Source organism: Balaenoptera acutorostrata, chromosome 3 (genome assembly GCF_949987535.1).
Source record: "Balaenoptera acutorostrata chromosome 3, mBalAcu1.1, whole genome shotgun sequence".
Classification (NCBI taxonomy): Eukaryota; Metazoa; Chordata; class Mammalia; order Artiodactyla; family Balaenopteridae; genus Balaenoptera; species Balaenoptera acutorostrata.
Window position 1 is genome coordinate 139,087,238 of NC_080066.1, and position 19,821 is coordinate 139,107,058.

The following is a 19,821-nucleotide window of genomic DNA, read 5'->3' on the forward strand; positions in this document are numbered from 1 at the left end:
AGCATCATACCATGTGTGGCTAAGTTCCCATGTCAACTCCCCTTGAATGCTGGTTCAGAAAATGTCCCCTTTGTCACACCGAATTCTGACTTCAGCACTCTCTGTGGAAATTGGATCAGGAAGACCACCCTGATCAAGGGGACAGTCTGATGATTTAAAGCTAACATTAAAAGACAAATATCTTGTATCTCATTGTCTTCTAATGGTTTGTGTGGGCCATCGTCTAGAGGCTCTGGAAGTCAGATGTGCTTGTGACTGTTGTGTATATACATCTGGTGGTATATCACTTTTTTTTTTTTTTTTCTTTCTCTTTAGGACCAGGAAGAAAACAAGGGAGCAACAAGTTGGCCTGAATTCTACATTGATCAGCTCAATTCCATGGCTGCTGTAGGTATCCTTTCTGTTCTTCAATTCACAGTTTAAAATGCAAGTTTAGTACAAAGCGCACAGTTGCACAATAAGTATTCACTTGAGTAAGAACTACCAAATGTCATTATCTTTCCAAACTCCATTCCAAACACTCAGTGTTGGGGAGAAAGGGGAGGCAGGAGTGGTATTTGGCAAAATGATTTTTTTCCAGTATGTTTTAAATAAAATCAGCACATACTAAAATATAAGTGAGTTTAATATTATTAGAGGAAATGTAATCATAAATCTGGCCTCTGTTCAACTTTAACTTGCAATTGTTCCTACCAGTCATTTGGAACTTTGATAGGACAGCACCATTCTAAAAGTTAATACCATTTAAGAATAGTACAATGAAACTATCCCTTCACTGTTCTCATCCTTTTTTTTTTTTTTTAAACGGAGGACTTAGTTCCTGGGTTCTTGATCTTACAGGGTACGAAGGTACTCTTTTACTCGTACAAATAAGAAAAAATTTCATGGAATACGTGGTTTAATGGAAAGGCGTAATAATGGTAATGCTGAAATATCCTTGGGAAATCTTCAGTATGTGGATTTTTGGTTCAGTAATTGATGAAAATGCATTCTCAGTGTCTAAAATAATGCATTCTGATCACATGGATGTCTATGTGATGTCAGAGTTTTGAGCTGCTTGAGGGGCATCTGTCGATCCAGCAAAAATACACAGCAGAAAACATGTCATCAACATTTGAGCCTTAATAGCCTAAATCTTGTTCACATTGATAAAAATTGGAGGCTGCTCACAGGAGAGCAGTCTTTGCCTCCGTGGACACACGATTTTAAGAGTTAATCTGTTAGGCTCAACTTTGAGTTTATTATATTCAAGCAGATGATAGCTTCCATAATACTTTCTCTACCTCTCCTTTTCCTGCCATCCACAGAGCCCTTGTGGAGAATTCATTTCTTATCACTTAGAACAAACATTCTAGATTGTCTAATATTTTGCTGCTGCTGCAACAGTTAAAAACTAACTACTATATGTGAATCATTCACACTTTTGCTAAATTTTCAGAGGCCTTGACTTTTAGTAACTTCCTCTTTTCTAGCTTTTTCTTTGAAGATGCTTCTTCTGCTGTCACATGAAGAATAATAAGCACCATGGTAAACAGGGCTGTATAAATTATAGAAGAAACTGCATAAGCTTTTGCCCCAAGGTTTTCTCTAAAAGCACAGCAGAAAAGAACAGAAAATAACCACCAAATCCTTATACCAGGCATTCTACACAACAGCAAAGATGAGAAAAGGGTGATCTCAGCATTTGTATGAATATGTTATCAGAACATGAGGCTTGTGATAACCATCAGGGATTTTTCTACATCCGCCTAAGCAATTATAATATAGAGTCATTTACAATTCCTGCACAGAAAGTTTATTTTCTGAATTTTTTTTTTAAATTTACTTAATTTTGGCTGTGTTGGGTCTTCATTGCTGCGCGCCGGCTTTCTCTAGTTGTGGTGAGCGGGGGCTACTCTTCGTTGTGGTGCGTGGGCTTCTCATTGCAGTGGCTTCTCTTGTTGCAGAGCACGGGCTCTAGGCGTGCGGGCTTCAGCAGTTGTGGAGCGCGGGCTTCAGTAGTTGTGGCTCGCGGGCTCTAGAGCGCAGGCTCAATAGTTGTGGCGCACAGGCTTAGTTACTCCGCGGCACGTGGGATCTTCCCAGACCAGGGATCAAACCCATGTCCCCTGCATTGGCAGGCGGATTCTTAACCACTGCGCCACCGGGGAAGTCCCTATTTTCTGAATTCTTGTTCTTGGCTGTTAGGGAAAAAACAAGCTATCAGGCAGGCTGTCTCTCTTTCTAATTAACTCAGCCTTATTTGATGTCTAACAAGGGAAGTTGCTCCTTTGTTAATGAATTCACTTCTATCAGTGGAGAAGTACTAAATAATATGGATTTTTCCTGTCTTCAAATTTTGGGACAGTTAGGTTAATTTGTCCTTTAGTGACTTACTCCATGCCTTTTCCGGAGTCAGCCTGACTCGTTTCCTGCACTAGAGGGTGTGTGATGTGCTGGTATGTGGCACTTCTTCAAGAGCCTCCCTTTCTCCTTCATCTAGCTCCTTGGACAACGTTTTGCTACATTCATGAGTCATCTACATTTTAATTATATTTGCTTCCTAATCGAAAGCCCTCTCTAAGAGTATCATTTCCAGGCTCTTACATTGTCACTTTGCTCTTCTTTATGGGTTAAACACCTCACAGAGCTTTCTAATGCTCCTTGAAGGACAGAGCCAGCATCTTTCCAGGGTTAAGGGTAGAAGGCATTACAACAGGTGATGAAATAATGAGGCCTCACCACTCCTGCATCTGTAAAGGAGCAAGGAGGCCTGATGAGACCAGAAACCCTATGCTGAGTTTTCTGTTTTTTTCACCCTATCTGTGGCCACCACATCCTCCCCATAGTTCTAGCCAATCTCTCTGGAGAATTCCTGACAGCACACAGCAGAAATCCTAAGACATTATCCCTGGGGACTGGAAAGGCACATGATTCCTCCAGATCCTTTCCTGGCCTGGCAGCTAAGCTCTCTGGCTGTCTGCTTTGGGAATTGTCGAAGGGGCGTTTATCCACATTGTCATCATCTACTGTCTTCAGCATCAGTAGCGGCTACTGCTGTTGAGTATGCCTCATGTAACAGGCACTCTACATGCTGTTTTAAATCCTTACAGGCACCCTATGCTCTAAGTGCTATTTATAGATAAGGAGTCTGAGACTCAGAGAAAGGTTACCTTGCCCAAGGTCATCTCATTTGGAAGTGGTAGAGCTGGAATTTAAACCTATCAGTCTAAGCTCAAAGACTCCTTTCCAGTTTGCCTCTCACTAACTCAGTTTTTTAAATCCTTTGGCACGTGAAAGAGGCCTGGTAATCCCACCCATGCCTCCACCCCCAGCTTTTCTGAGGTGGGACAGGCATCTGGAGAGTCTGATAAGCAGTCCAGGTTGAGAACCACAGTGCTTACTGGTCTGTGAAGCCCTTTGTGGAACAAGTTCAGTTACTTTACGGAAGCTTCGTAACAAGAATGCTTTGTTCTTTAAAGGACCCCTGAGTGATCTGCTGGCTTTTAAAGAGTGGAAAACAATATAATAAAAGAGTGCATGTTCCAGAGGGACCTGGGCTTTCTTGGTGTGTGGCTTCTGCGTGCAGTCTCAGGGAGCAAGGATGTGAGGTGAAGTTCAGTGTGCTTAGCGGGTTGGCTTATTGATTTCACACCAATGAGATATTTCAAACAGGAGCTTAGTTCCAGACTCCATACCAGGAATGATTTCTGTGCCTGGTTTGCGCACCTCTCTCGGCCCTGCATGTTCCAGTGTAAACCTTAGCAGCTTTGACTGGAAGATCCTCTGCCAGGATGCACTTTGTCCTTTGCCCACTCCTCATGTGAGCAGGGATTTAGTAAGTGCATAGAGCACCCAAGGAGGCCGCCACAAGCCAGTCCAGTGTATGGCAAGGTGCATACGGGATGTTTGGCCTAGCAGCCATCTTCAGAAATGTAGGCAGATCCCCTTTTCTGTCGAAAAGCTGCAAATTTAGACTAATCCATAAATGTGAAGCTTGAAAACTTGAGACTCCACATAAATTATTTTATTTCGAAAAGTCACATTAGAATGTCAGGTTCATCTCCATAACCTCGATTTTCTCAATACAATAAAGAATCTTAGATTCAATTCTCATTGTACTACAGAAAAGAGTATACTGTCTTCTGTTTTGAGAGGAAAGTAATAGTCCTTATATTGGGGAAGGAAATTCCAATTTAAATTTCTTGACTTTTCATAAATCTCTTAACTCTACTAGGGAGAATCTTAATGTAGTCTGCCTTTATTTGGAGGTTACACCCTCTCCAAGATTGTTAAAAGGATAAATATGTGCATCTTTATTTAGTATTAATGAACCACAATAAGAAACGTGTGTAGTTTTAATTTGGGAGGTTTGGGTGACTAAGCTTAGGAACAAGAAGTGATGTTCATAAAAGTCTTGATTCTGGGCTGCAGATTCAAAGTGATTGCTTAAGAGTCTGAACAAGTTCAGCTGTGCCACAGGAGATTAAATGTACTTGGCTGGATTTGTGCTAAATTTTCCAGGATATGGGTCTCACGGAGCTGTGAAGAAATTCATTGGCTATTTCTGCACGCAGCCTCTTCCCCTACTATCCTCTGGTGACAGCTGTCCGGGCGCATCACCAGCAAGAGGGCAGCTTTAGCAGAAACAATTCAAGTTTACAAAACAAGACTTTACTGATTTTTATTTCACTTGCCATAAATGATACTGATATATGTTTGCTTTGGGCTTTACCCTCCTAAGTGTGAAGTCAAATTTAGGTTTTAGTTAGCATTTAGTTACTTAATGCTTGTACTGTTAACTTGAAAAAAATTACGTAAAGTCACCCCTTGATGATGTGTGGACCTGAAAGAAAGGGAGAGACTGGACCATTGAGACACGTGTATAAGAGCCAAATGTTTTTTTCTGTACCCCAATCTGTTTCCCAGCCATGCATTTTATCAGAATGGGTAACAAGTAAAAAGACTGAGACTGGACAAGCACATGTTAAGAGTAGGAGGAAGGCAAGGGACCTGTGGTTCTGTGGGTGGAAGCACCTGGGGCCATAAGACTTGGCGATACTTTTAGTACATTTAGGTGATCATGGCATAAAAGGAATGGAAAAGACTTCCTAACAAGTCTATGAACCTTACTAGCATTCATAACTTTATGATATCAACCGAGATCTGCTTCCTTAGGGCCTTGCTCTTTGAAGTGAGGTCCACAGACTGCGGCATCAGCGTCACGTGGAAACCCATCAGAAGCGCAGCATCTTAGGTTCTTAGGCTTCACCACAGACATGCCAAATCAGGACCTGAATTTTAACAAGATCCCCAGGCGATTCGTATCCACATTAAAGTTTGAGAAGCACTGCTCTAGTAGATCCCTGGGTAGGGAAAGCACACACGGGCACATACACACACATACACACACACACACACACACATACCCATACATTCCATATCCTGATTTCCAAATGACATTGAATCATTTCTAAAACTTAAGCATTTACTCCAAAGGAATTGTCTATCTTTGTATCAGGTCCAATTTAATCGTTCCTCTTAAAAAATAATTTGATGTAACAAAAAATGTAAAACATTACACTTTTTTTTTTTAAGATTACACTTTTTGACTGAGAAATGGAAGAGATAGCATGGGAAGATTGCTGCCTGCCTCTCTTTGATAGTGTGATAATGTTAACGTTAATTGTCAGATTGTTGTATTTAACTATAGGTCTAATCTCCTTTCTATCAAATATAAATAGTAATATCTTCATCAGAGTGTAGATATAGAGTAGTTACACAAGTGTTTGGACCACTTAATCTCTACTAAGATTTCTCAACATTTTCTTAAAACTTTATTTAAATTCAAAAGAACTAACTTGTACAGAGAATGAATTTGTGGAATTCTTGGTGCTTTTGGTCTACATTTTGGCTTGTAGTAAATCTTGGTCATAATGTTATTGATTATTTGTATTAAAAGTGATAGCATGGAATCTGTGGGCTTGTCTTGCTTGTACTATAATTAAAACAAAAATTGAAGAAGTAACTTTAGTTTTCTTTGCATAGAGAAAATCTCTGCTGGCTTTAGAGAAGGAAGAGGAAGAAGAGAGAAGTAAAACTATAGAGAGTTTGAAGACAGCACTAAGGACGAAACCAATGAGGTAATTTTTATACTGGGGAGCGTGTACTACTTGTCTCTTTTCTTTTTCTTCTTTTCTACTTTCTTCTTCCCTTCTCTTTTCCCTTCCTTTCTTCTTTATTTTTCTGCAATAGCCAAACTCTTGAGGAAGTCTTAAATTAAAAACATGTAATTGAACCGTGGATGAAATACTTTAATCATTGAACATTCAATAAATTGTTTTTCTTCAGTTAAAAGATATGCGGACATCCATGAAGGTGGCTAAAATACAAAAAGGCAGAAACTAATAAGTGTTGGTGCAGATGGGGAGAGATTGTAACCCTCATTCATTGCTGGGGGGAATGTAAAATGGTGCAACCATTTTGGAAAACAGTTGGACATTTCCGCAGAATATTAAACACAGTGTTGCCATATGACCCAACAATTCTACTTCTCGATATATAGCCCAAGGGAAATGAAAACATGTCCCTAAAACCTTGTGTGCGAATATTAGCATTATTTATAATAGCCAGAAATTGGAAACACCCAAATTCTATCAACTGATGAATTGATAAATAAAATGTGACATATCTATAAAACAGAATATTTTTCAACCCTAAAAAGGAATGGAGTACTGATACATGTTACAACATGGATGAGCCTTGAAAATATTTATGCAGAGCGAAAGAAGCCAGACACAGGGGACCATGTATTGTATGATTCCATTTATATGAAATATCCAGAAAAGGCCAATCCATAGAAACAGAAAGATAAGTGGTTGCCTGGGGTTAGGGAGAGAGGAAAATGGTCTTCTGGGGATAATTAAAGTGTTCTAAAATCAGATAGTGACCATGGTTGCACAACTCTGTGAATATATTAAAAATCACTGAATTACGCATTTGAAAGTATGAATTTTATGGCATGTGAGTTATTTCTCAATAAAACTGTTGTAAAAGAAATGGATGAGCAATCAGCTTCTACTGTGTGCCTCCCACACCTTCATTTTCCATTAATCCTCTAAGGTTTGGTGGGATATGGGGGTGCTTACAGGTGCATTTCATCAGCACTAGTGCTATGAATGAAGCTTGGCTAGATCTGGGTGATGTGGTTGGATGAAATAGCTGGGAAATAAAATTCCCTATATTTGACTATAAAATGCTAGGAAAAAATGTGCTGATTCCTCAAAAATCATATACAGTTGTATATCAGAAGTTTTCTAGTCTATCCTAACGAGATCACTGTTTCCCTCTGTATGTGTGTTCTGCATTCTCAGATGTTAATGGTTATCCAAGGCTAAATAAGTTTGGAAAATTCTGGAGTAGTCACATCAACAGGTTATGTTACTTCTGAACTTTTCAGAGTCTTAACCTACAGATATGTATTGTGAATTATTCTCATTGATTGACTTTACAGTAAATAAGTGCTATAAATATCCAAAAAATTAATGTACAGTAATAAAGTATTGCTTTTATTTGTTTTATGTATTGGGATTCCATATAGCATGCCATACAAAAGAAGGTTTTTGCTATAAAACTAAGGAGATAGATTATCATTTGTTTGGCAAGTAAATATCCTGGAGTTTAAGGATGCTCTTTGACTTTCATTGGTTTGGGGCATGCCTGGGTCAGTGGTCAACACTTAAACATGCATGGGGACTGGATGCTATCATAACACAGGATCAGCAGACGACTTTAACCTAAGGTGGATATTCTGAACTTCTTCTTGTTCCTGGTTTTCTGTGGTTATAAGATCTGTTAATTGGTTATTCATATCAGTTAAGATCTTTTTAACTCAAATGGAGATTTTTTTCACACTTCTGGTTAGACCTGACCATTGGGTCTGGGCCAAGGAGGAGGCTCCCAATTAAGAAGACTTCATGTAAGCCTTTGGGTACTTTAGGAACTACGTCTTCTTACTTTCTCCTGCCCACCAGCTCCCTAAACTTTTCTGTTAGGGGCTATTAAAATATTCCAAAAAGACTTAAGTCTGATACATTTTAACCTTCTCCTCGTGACAGGTTTGTAACCCGATTCATTGACTTGGACGGCCTGTCATGTATTCTCAACTTTCTAAAGACCATGGACTACGAGACCTCGGAGTCTCGAATACATACCTCTCTCATTGGATGTATAAAGGCGCTAATGAACAACTCTCAAGGTCGGGCTCACGTCCTGGCTCATTCTGAGAGTATTAATGTAATTGCTCAGAGTCTGAGCACAGAGAACATTAAGACGAAGGTGGCTGTGCTGGAAATCTTGGGCGCTGTGTGCCTGGTTCCCGGGGGCCACAAGAAGGTTCTGCAGGCCATGCTGCACTACCAGAAGTACGCCAGCGAGAGAACCCGCTTTCAGGTGGGTGCTTCCTCGCCACTTCTTCATTCCTGCCTTCAGACCAGTGCCTTTCCTGGCCCCGAAGGGGGAATGTTAACTTGAGATTTTCCCCTGTGGTGAGCATTCACGGTGGGACTTCAAGCATTTCCTTCTTCTTAGGTAGAGAGTAGAATGTTCTTTCTGTAGTTGATCAATCTGGGGTTGTGGATTTACAGTAGTGCCCCCCCCCAACCCCGCTAACTGCAGTTTTGCTTTCCACAGTGCTAATTACCCGAGGTCAACTGGGGTTAAAAAATATTAAATGGAAAATTCCAGAAATAAACAATTCATAAGCTTTAAATTGTGCAGCTGTTCTGAGTAACATGATGAAATCTCGTGCCATCCTGCTCAGTACCTCCCAGGATGTGAATCATCCCTTTCTCTAGATACCCACACTGTATACAACACCCAGCCATTAATGTAGGAAAAATATAGTCTACATAGGAGTATATATAGGATTCAGTACTATCCATGGTCTCAGGCATCCACTGGGGACGTTGGAACATATCCCCTGTGAATAAGGGGAGACTATTGTCCTGAACTTAAAAATGTAGCCCTGCTTCGTACACATTATATAAAACACTTTTCGATCCACTAAATGGGTGGTCCCTGAAAATTTTATAGATTGCCAGTCTTGATTTAGGATCCATATAAACAGTGAGATTATGTCACCACATTGTTTTTCTCAAATATAAAAAGTAAGCAGAGTTAACGAAGCACAGTCTTTTGTACTTTGTATACATGTGTATGTAAACATGTATGATGTAAGAATTTTGAAAGTAGAGTTTTTAGGACTAATCTTAAGGAAAAAAAGGTAGCTTTCTATGGATCAATGTAATTCTGACTAAACACAAGCTTTTAAAAATTAACTTCTGAGTATTAAAAAATTAATAAAATGAGTGTAAGGTTAGTAACTATTCAGTCCTTTGTTTTTACATCTGTATCCTTGGTAGACGTTAATTAATGACTTGGATAAAAGCACGGGGCGGTATCGAGATGAAGTGAGTCTCAAGACTGCCATCATGTCCTTCATCAATGCAGTGCTAAGCCAAGGCGCAGGAGTGGTAAGAGCCTTCTGTACCACAATTTAAAACATATATTATTAAAGAATAATTTTTTTTAAAAGATTACCAACTGTGTAGTCTAAAGAGCTTAAAAATGTATTCCATCACCCTTTTACTTTCAGGAAAGTTTGGACTTTAGACTTCATCTTCGTTATGAATTTCTGATGTTGGGAATTCAACCTGTAATAGATAAATTAAGGGAACATGAAAATTCAACATTAGATAGGTAAGTCACACTATTATGAGATAGTTCATGTGTTTTCCATGTGTATAGTGCCAGTCTATGAACTACTTGTGATCTAAGGAACTTGTACCAAAATGTTAGACCAGGTAATGATGTTTTTATAGTAAGACTTTCTCGATGAAAGAAGCAGCACTTGTGTAGAGAACTTAGTGTAGGTTTTGGCATTAGACTTGAATCCATATCCTAGTCCTGCTGCTTACCTGCTATGTGTTCTGGTCAAGTTACTCAATTTTTCTTAACCTTACTGTTTTTATACGTAAAGAAATAGTGATGATGATGATAACACTATTCTTCAGGGCTGTTATGAAAGCTGACTATAAAACATGTGGAATCACATGGCACCTTTGATAGACATTCTATGAATGTTAATTTCCACTTTCCTGTTCATTTGCTCTTGTCTGCAGTCATTTTACGATTTCTAACATATCCTACCAGCTTTCAGATCTTTCCTTCTACCACGCTTCTCCCTCATTCACACACTCCACCATGCTTTTCTCCTTGATAGTCTATGAACATGTCAAAATACACTTGCCTCAGGGCCTTTGCACCTGCTATTTCCTCAGCATTAAAAGATCTTCCCACAGATGTCCAAGTCGCTTGTTCCCTTTTTCCCACGCAGAGACCTTTTCCAGCCACTGTGTTCATACTCTTCACCTCACCTCACCTCCCATCATTCTCTATCCCCTTTATGCAGTTGGATTTGTCTTCACAGAACTTACCATTCCCCAGTCAATAATAGGGGCTCAATAAGTATTTGAATGAAGAAGTGAAAGGCATGAACATTTCTTTTGTAATCTTTAATTCAGTGGTCAGTCAAGTTAGTTATATGGGCTTGTTTTTCCATAAAGAGATTCCATGAGTAGAATCTGGATTTGGTTGTGTTTGGATTTGATAAACTTTCATGAATTGTCTTCTATGTGCTGCACATCCTAGGCTTTCAGATTTCTCTCTTGTAGTGATCTCATTTCAGTCAGATGATGTCTTTTTTCCTTAGAACATAGTTAAGAGAAGGCATTCAAATTTTGTTGTCGTACTTCTTTTAGAGATATCTCTGAAATTTTAGGAAAGGCCTTAGAATTTATGTCCTGATTCCTACGTGCCTGTGTTTGTAGGATGTTCAACTTTTAATAGCTTTCCTTTAATTGTCTTTCAGGCATTTAGATTTTTTTGAAATGCTCCGAAATGAAGATGAACTAGAATTTGCCAAAAGATTTGAACTGGTACGTGTGCTTACAATTATTCTAATTTGACTCAGCAGCTCACGAATGTCCCTGTTGTAATGTGTGTCATAGAGATGAAATGTAACCTAAGAGCAAAGTCAGATTTCTGTTTTGCTATCTAAGTGGCAGGGTTAGCTTCTATTTGCCTTGGAATTGCTTACCTTACCTTGTAGGAATTGAAGAACTTGGATGTTTGACTTAGATTTCTTTTTCATATGAAACAGGTTCACATAGACACAAAAAGTGCTACTCAGATGTTTGAGCTGACCAGGAAGAGGCTGACCCACAGTGAAGCTTACCCTCACTTCATGTCCATCCTGCACCACTGCCTCCAAATGCCTTGTGAGTGTGTTTGTGACTTAACGCGTGTGTTTGTGAATGTTTGGACATCATCCAAAGGGCTCTGTCTTCTGAACAGTGTGGCTTAGGTTGGGTGCACACCAGGGATTCCAAACCTTAGTTTTGTGACAGCCCAGTGTGTCTCTGCACAGCTTAAGGGGTGTTGTGAAGTTCTCGAAATGAATTATAACTCGCTTTGATTTTAAAAATAAATATATGCCTTACAACACATTTAGAAGGGGGTAGAAAGTGCCTGTCAATCACATAAATGATCATCGTGTGTCAGAATTCCAGAAACGTTGGGAAGGGTTGTAAACATCTGTCTGGTTTTGTGGCTCTGGCGGGTGAGCACTGTTCAAAAATATTCGTTCAAGTTTTGAAACCAGTTGAAGTATCTCCACTGTTCTTTTCTTTTTTAGACAAGAGAAGTGGCAACACCGTTCAGTACTGGCTACTCCTAGATAGAATTATACAGCAAATAGTTATTCAGAATGACAAAGGTCAGGACCCTGACTCCACGCCCTTGGAAAACTTTAATATTAAAAATGTCGTACGGATGTAAGTTTCTTCTTATTTTGCTACCCTTGAGATAATAGCACCAATATAAGACATTTGTATTATCCTACTTCAAAGTAGCAGCTGGGATAGCTGAAATGTTCTAGAGGTCAGATATGAGTTCCTATATGTATACATGTAATATATGTATGTAACATCTGGGTTTAAAATGGGTTTCAAGCATGCTGAGGACTTTGTCTGCATTAAACAATTTTTCTACCTAGAGAGCATGCATTTAGCAGTGGGTCTTTTACACTTTTTGTAATGAATGCTCCTTTAACTATTATACAGGTTGGTTAATGAAAATGAAGTTAAGCAGTGGAAAGAACAAGCAGAAAAAATGAGAAAAGGTAAATGATGAGGTCCTGACAAGAGAAGAGGTCATGTTACTGGTTATTGCACAACTCTCCTTACTGTATATCTTAGAAATTTGCATTGATGTTTCTCATTGACTTTGGTGTATAAACAGCCTTTCCCCTCCCCCATGTTTTCAGGGCATTTTGCCTGGTTTTTCTTGAATCAGACTATCTTAGTTGTCATGTTGATTCCCAAATATTTTATCCTTTCATTATAATCATTTTTTGAAGCATTTGCTGTTCAATGTTCATTAATTCAAATTTTCTAAACCACCATTCATTTTTTGAAGCATTTTTGAAGCATTTGCTGTTCAATATTCATTAATTCAAATTTTCTTAACTACCATTCATCCCAGTCTTCCCCATAATTGCTCTTTAAAGCACACTAGATTTTAAGAACTATAATCAAGGACACAGGGATTACCCAGAATTTTGAAAGAGAAGCACAGGCAACTTGGTTTCAGCAGCCCAATTCTCCATGTGACCTTAATTTGGTACCAGTTATAAAAAGAGAAATCATGCAGAAAATCACTGACCATTGGAGATGTACATGTTATAAAACATTAACAGACCAGCCGTTGGTGAGTATCTCAGTATGTCTTTGATATCAACACTCAGCATCAAATGACTTGGGGCGGGGGTCATTTTGTGCCTGTCACCATGCCAAACCACTCACAGAATAAGTATAACTCTTCCCCTCCTTCAAAATATTAGCAAATTAAAGTTGGACCCTTTGAGAAAACAGTCATACTCCCGGCCACTACTCTTTCACTATGCTGGTTAACTGACTTCCTTTTCCCTGTCCAAGTGACTCAGTCACAGCCAGTGACATACAGTAGCACTCACCATAGTATTCAGTGTGTTGAAAAGATGGCCCAAGAGATGCTGAAGCATTTCCTTTCCTCTCATCACATTTTGTCCATCGAGCAGAAAAGCAGGCTCACCACTGATACCGGAAAATACCGAATATGAAGTTCTGTTATATTATGGGTTCCTCGTATGAATTCAGATAGGTCTCAAATAAGTGAGGTTGCACATACATTTTTATAAATTAATTCCAGAAACTGCTATAGAAAGAATAGAGACACTGACAACAAGTTAGGGTAAAGAGAGAATTATACCCGAGAAGATGGTCAATGAGTGGTACTTTAGGGATATACCCTAGAGCATGGAGACTCAGGTGTGCAAGTTGAAGAGAGTACTTAGGACATAAGCTTTGGAGTCATTTCAGTCCTTCATGCAGTGGGTATGTACTGAATGGCTTCATGGGGCAGGCACGGTGCTGGGCTCTGGGTCTGGGTCTCAGCTCTGCCCCTGACCGACTGTGTGGGTAGGCTAAGTCATGTCCTTTAACCCTCCAGTCTTTGCCTCTGCAAAGTGAAGATTACATCTAACTCACAGGGTTGTTGTGAAGAGTAGATGACAAATATTAGGACTTTAGCATAGTACCTGGCATTTATTAGCTGCCTAGTAAATGGTAGAAAGTTTTGTAGCATTTAGGCAGTTGAGGTGGTACAAGAGGAAATGGCCGAGATCAGCTGGAGGAATAGGATGGTTTAAAGTGAGGTCATGCATAGAGTGCAAAAAAGGAGATATTGTCGGTAAAATTAATTCTTCTCTGGAAGTGTCAAGTAGCAAAGTTCTATGAAATAGGGTACCTGTTGGTGAATTTCTCAGAGGGTGGAGGCTGTGAGGAGACAGGAAGTACTATGGACCTGAAAAGTGGAGAATATCTGGGGAGAATTCTCTCTAGTGCCGCATACCCAATAAGTACTGAATAAAAGCTTAGCACATGGAGACCATTTGTGGAGATAACCCTTTAGGCTGGAGCTTCCCATACTGGGCACTTTATCAGAATCCTCTAAGGAGCATTTGAAAACCACAGGTTCCTGAGCCCTGCCCCTGATCTATAGGACAGACTCCCTGCAATGTGGTCTGTGAGTCCTGGAATGTCAGAATTTCTCAGGTGGTTCTGAGGCTTGGCCAGATTTGTCAAAGGCTAATGACTGATAATAGGAAGTCAGGTCTTACATTGTCAAAGAGGAATGAAACAGAGATAGAAGAAAGTGGGAGGCAGTGGGGTAGTTTTTAGATGTCGCTGAAGAAGTCAGGGAAGCATCCACAGAGTGGTAGAAGTGGGTTGACGGTTGTCTTAACTCCAAGGCTGGTAAAATCCAAGGATTTTAGTGACTTGAACCCTTCTCTGCAAACTCTGATTTTGGAGAACTCAGAAGAGAGAAAGTAAAAGACAGAGAAAGCAAGAATTTAAATGTTATCAAATTCAGAAACAGAGACCAACTCTGTATAGATCTGCCCCAGTAGGTTCTATATCTAGTGGGTTTATTGGTATAAAAAGACTAGGGATTGGGGCCAAGTATTTGAAATGAAAATCTGCAGGCTAAACTTCATTAGTCCTCTTTTCCACAGAGTATTACTCCTGTAAGTGCTAGAGTCAGCAGGTGTGTTGGCAACATAAGTAAGCATTATGCTAAATGGGATGCCTTGTTCCGTTATAGCGGGATTGGGGGAGTGAGTGCAACTACAGAGAGCTAATATTTTTCTCCTCGTATTATCGTGATTCTCATGCTCGGCAGGTACTACTGCCCTTAAGGTGTTTAATGCTGAGATAATAACATTTGCCTTCGCAAGTTTTAATAATTGTTTGCCAGCGCATAAAACACTTCAAGTCCAAGGGGCCCTCTGAGGGGAGTGGGAGCAATGGCTCCGCACTGGGACAAACCCTGGGTCTGGCAGCAGCACTTCCTCCCAGGGCAGGGTCCTCCCTTTCAGCCCCTCTGCTAGTGGGACCTGAGCCAGCAAACCCAGCTAATGAACGCTGGACTTGCCTAGTTCTCATTTCTAAGTTGTGAAAAGAGGCCCTGTTAATAGTCATTTTCCCTAGTGTGGCTAAAGGGCCATTTCTAGGACAGGATTCTGAATTACATACCAAGCAGGCACCATTCACCTCCACAGATAGTTGCTCACGCCTGTGTTCCAGCTTTGGAACTGCGACTGGAGGGCCTCTTCAGCCTTTTACAGAATGTAGTGGATAAAGTTGTTCATCTGAAGCCCCCTCCAAGCACGAGCACCGTTGAGCCCATGAGTTGCTCCCTTTGATGGAGAAGAGGAATGATATTTACCTAATAAAGAGCCTCACAATCACCCTCAGTCGATCTTCTGTTTAGAGAAAATGCTTCAGCTTTGAAGAGTTCACCGTTTTCATGTCCAGTTGTTTTCCTGTGTAGAGCACAATGAGTTACAACAGAAGTTGGAAAAGAAGGAGCGAGAATGCGATGCCAAGACCCAGGAGAAGGAAGAGATGATGCAGACCTTGAATAAAATGAAAGAGAAACTTGAAAAGGAGACCACTGAGCACAAGCAAGTGAAGCAGCAGGTGGCGGACCTCACGGCCCAGCTCCACGAGCTCAGCAGGGTGAGCTCACGGGCCCCGGGCTGGGTCTCCCATTGCTGGGCAGCTGCCGAGACCTCCTTATCCCGGAGCCCCCATCCTTAAGTAGACAGCTCTGCTGGGGGCAGTAGAGCCTGAACCGTCTCCTGACCCATCACGGTGGTTGTGCGACCTGTTCCCTCTGCTTGCCGTGCACGTTAGCAGGGGTGGTTGGAGGTGTGTGTTTGTTCTCCAATGCAGATCCTCTCACAAGAGCAAGGAAATCACATTAGCTTCTTAACATGAAAACTGATTTCATGAAAACCAAACTGGAGGATGGTACCAGAAGTGAGAGACACGTGAGCCCTTTGCAAACGAGCACTGGAGTGCCACACACGAGGCCACTCAACTTACTGCGCCTTTAAGCCCACATTCTCAGATGTGTGAATTTCTCCATAATACACATGTTAGGCAAAGTTTCAGACCCTAAAAATCATCCAGTGCATTTACTTCTTCCGTTCATCTCCTCTTTTCCTATTTTTATTTTTCAGAGGGCCGTCTGCTCTTCACTCCCCGGTGGAGCCTCGCCTGGAGCCCCCGGGGGCCCCTTTCCTTCCTCTGTGCCCGGGCCCCTCCTCCCTCCCCCACCGCCCCCGCCTCTGCCTGGTGGAGCGCTTCCTCCTCCACCCCCTCCCCTCCCCCCGGGGGGGCCCCCCCCTCCCCCAGGGCCTCCTCCCTTGGGAGGAGTCATGCCACCTCCTGGTGCCCCCCTGGGTCTGGCACTCAAGAAGAAGAACATTCCTCAGCCCACGAACGCCCTGAAATCCTTCAACTGGTCTAAGCTGCCTGAGGTGAGCCATTTGTTCCAACTTTCCCTCTAACGGATAGCATTAGCAGCCCACTGTGTTGTCTCTGACCGGGCCGCCCTGGCTGTCCAGTGATTTCATTTTCTAGTGTGGACTCAGGATTCTCACTAGCTCAGATATTCAAGTGATAAAGCTTCTGAAACAAGGGGCCCGATTTTTGAAGCCAGCTCATTCTGAGCATCTGGTAGAGTGAAAAATTTGGGATAGCAGCACTTTGTAAAAAATAACTACATCTGTTCTTTTTGTGTCTAACTATAAACCCCAGCGCTTCTTAACTTGATGTTTGCAGAACAAACTGGAAGGAACAGTGTGGACCGAAATTGATGATACAAAAGTCTTCAAAGTTCTAGATCTTGAAGACCTGGAAAGAACTTTCTCTGCTTACCAAAGACAGCAGGTAAGAGCATGTGCCCTCCAGATGCTAAAATAATTAAGGAGTCATGTTCTTGTGCAGGATCCCTGGGCCATCTGCCATAACCATGATATGATAGGCATCTTAATTCTAGGCTGTTTGGTCTAGCCTATTATGTTCCTGCAAACAGCATGGCGTGTGGGTCTGCATGTGCGTTTAGGTTCCTGTCAGTTTTGTGTGTGTGTGTGTGTGTGCGCACGCGTGTGTGTGTACATGTTGAAGGTATACAAGCTCCTTGTTAGGGAGCTTCATGCTCTGGTGTCTTTCCACAACACCGTCTCCGTTGGTGGAAGGAGCTCTGTATCTTATTGTCACTTGTGCTTAGTCAAAGGGGCCACCAGGGGAAAATAGTAGGAGAGTTACCTAACTTGTAGTGTCACCCCACAGTGTTTGTTTCTGAAGCTATTTTAGTTATAATATTTATATCTCAGATGGTTATTATCAGGCGTGGACTGCTTATTTGAAGTAAATGGAACCTTTTGAAGTATGGGGGTTGGTAAATTACTATAAGTTGGCAACTAGATAGAACCTAGAAAGAAGTTTTTGCTCTGTCCTGAACATGATCGACTCAGAAGTGGGGCTGTGAAGGCTGGGCAAGTGTGGGGATGGCAGTGGAACAAATAGGACCCGAGGAGCTTCTGAAAAGTGAGCAACATGATAGTATGAGAACATGCAGTTTGATTTGGTGCTTGCTAACCTGGCCAAGCAGTCAGCGTCACTTTGTGAGCTTGGTCACATCGGTGCGGTACCTCTCACCCCTCGAGAGGGCATCTTAGTAGAGTTCACAGCAAAGTGGCTTGGTACAGAGGGTCTCAGAAGAACAAGGAAGAGGTGGAGTGGGGTCTTCAACAGTCAATCGGAGGTCTGGGAGGGAAAGAGTGAGTCTCAGAGAGTAAGGAGAAAAGTTCAAAGGGTGACTGAGGGGGAGAAATGATGAGAGCAGAGTGTGTCTTAAGGAACAGGAACAGGCAGATGCCAGCCATCTGCGTAGGGGCTTTCCTTGGGTTTTGCTGCGAGGCCCTTAACTCCCGTGTGAATCATTCCCAGGGTGGAGCATCCTCAGACAAGCAGCAGACTTCCTAGTCTGCTTAGGCTTGGCTTGGTTCCCAAGAAAGAGTGTCTCAGAACAGAACTGCCAGGCACCAAGGGAGAAGATGGACTGAAGCTGGGGAGAAAAAACAGCTGAGGGTTTTCTTTTTCAAAATGGCCTTTGATGCAGCTAAAATTGAAAAGAAAAAGTAGTACATCTTTTAGCCAGAATATTTTCCCTTAAGTGAGAGAATATTTCTCTGCAGTGCCCTTAACACTATTTTAATAAAGTACAAAAATGCAGGTGGTTGCCTGCCATGGCAGAATGACTGTAAGATAGGAGCACTCAGCTGGGACCCCCCCCCAAAAGTATGATGGCAAACTTGTACAATGTCATAAATACCAAATAAAGGAAAATGAAGAAAAAGAAGATAGGACGTTGTCCAGTTGAAAGCAAGATACCTTATCTTTCAAAGGACAAACAAAAGATGTGTTGAGAGCTCTTGTATGGCAAGTACTTGGACCAGATTCGTTCCTGAATGGCCACAACAGGCCTCCTCTCTCTCCTGTCCCACGAAAGTTTCCTCTGGGCCTTAACGTGAAGTAGGACATTTTAGCCAGTTTCCTGGTAGATTCAAATAATCTTCTGACCTAATTACACGTCCTGCTGATTTCCTACTTCAGTTTCAGTCACTAATACTGGTCCATTCTAGTTGCCTAAGATGAAGGTTTGGGAACTTAGAGAAGTAAATAAAAGGAAGAGAAAACAGCAGTTATTCCAAATGATGCTATTCAAGTCTGAGCTTTTGTGGGTTACATTTATTATGAAGGCAGATGGTTGAAAGACCCAGGTTTACAAGACTCATAATTAACTGGCTTTCAGTAGAAGGTGCAGAAGGATGCTGCCAAAATGCTCTGGGACAAACATGTGGACAGTTCTCAAGAGCTCCAGGAGACAGGGTTGCAGAAAGCCTAGCAACTGGGTAATTGTCTCCTAGCAACCAATTGCTGTTTAAGTAATCAGTAGTCATGCCAGTCAGGATAAACCAGAACATTTCGGTCGCACTTAACACTAAGTAGTAGACTGGTAAATAGAATCATTTGTGACATTTGCAGTAGTACTTCCCGGAGAAAAATTTCAGCACACCCGCTCAGCTTGACTCAAGTATGTCTCCCCTCTTGGTGTAAGAACGTGAGATGAGAATTTTTAAACCATAAAGGTGTTTCCCAAATGAAGGTAATTTGAGCCATTCCATTGAATTTATTGAGTGTTGAGAGACAGAAAATCGAAAGATGAAGACAGACTAGTAGGAACACATAGGATAGACTAAAGGAAACGGGGTGCCTGTCATTGTGTCCCCTAGTCTCGTAACTAATGGCATCGTCAAGACCTATGCATTTTCATTTTAGTCTTGGCAATGCTCTATATAATTATTGTTACACTTGAATTGCTCTCTTTTCTACTCCCAAATGAATACCGGGAACCCTTTATTTCAATGATTTCTCCTCTTTCTTCCCTCCAGAGTTATAAAACCCTGGTCAAACTCTCTGGATTTCAGCCAGTTGTGTGGCCAAGTAAATTTCTCAGAGAGGCAAAGAACCCATGAATACCATTGTCTGTGTGCATGCAACAGGAACACTACCCAGAGTAAGATTTTGAAAAAAATTTCAAGCTTCAGATTAGTATAATTTAGGTGAACACTGATTAATGACATGTAGGAGAGATTTGATGTAAGTAAATGTACACACACACAAGATGTGCCCTGTTGATATGAGAAATATTGAATCATTAAAAACAACAGATATTTTTACTGTCTGCTTTGCATATAAAGTATGTCAAAGGACACAAATGTGTTCAACTATTGCACAGGTCTATAATGCAGCTTATAGTATAAAAGCA

General features: G+C 41.2%; 1 protein-coding gene across 3 annotated transcripts in view; it reads left to right on the plus strand.

Annotated features, from left to right (window-relative positions):
• The window catches only part of DAAM1 (dishevelled associated activator of morphogenesis 1), a 175,201-nt gene that overhangs the window by 106,121 nt on the left and 49,259 nt on the right, over nt 1–19,821 (plus strand). For all 3 annotated transcript variants that reach the window (XM_057544132.1, XM_057544134.1, XM_057544133.1), the window contains exons 4-15: nt 316–387; nt 6,028–6,122; nt 8,097–8,430; nt 9,402–9,512; nt 9,635–9,738; nt 10,910–10,976; nt 11,201–11,318; nt 11,735–11,873; nt 12,162–12,220; nt 15,472–15,659; nt 16,166–16,465; nt 16,770–16,877. In XM_057544132.1, the coding sequence (XP_057400115.1) occupies nt 316–387; nt 6,028–6,122; nt 8,097–8,430; nt 9,402–9,512; nt 9,635–9,738; nt 10,910–10,976; nt 11,201–11,318; nt 11,735–11,873; nt 12,162–12,220; nt 15,472–15,659; nt 16,166–16,465; nt 16,770–16,877 (1,695 nt within the window). The remainder of the gene's footprint in view (nt 1–315; nt 388–6,027; nt 6,123–8,096; nt 8,431–9,401; nt 9,513–9,634; nt 9,739–10,909; nt 10,977–11,200; nt 11,319–11,734; nt 11,874–12,161; nt 12,221–15,471; nt 15,660–16,165; nt 16,466–16,769; nt 16,878–19,821) is intronic.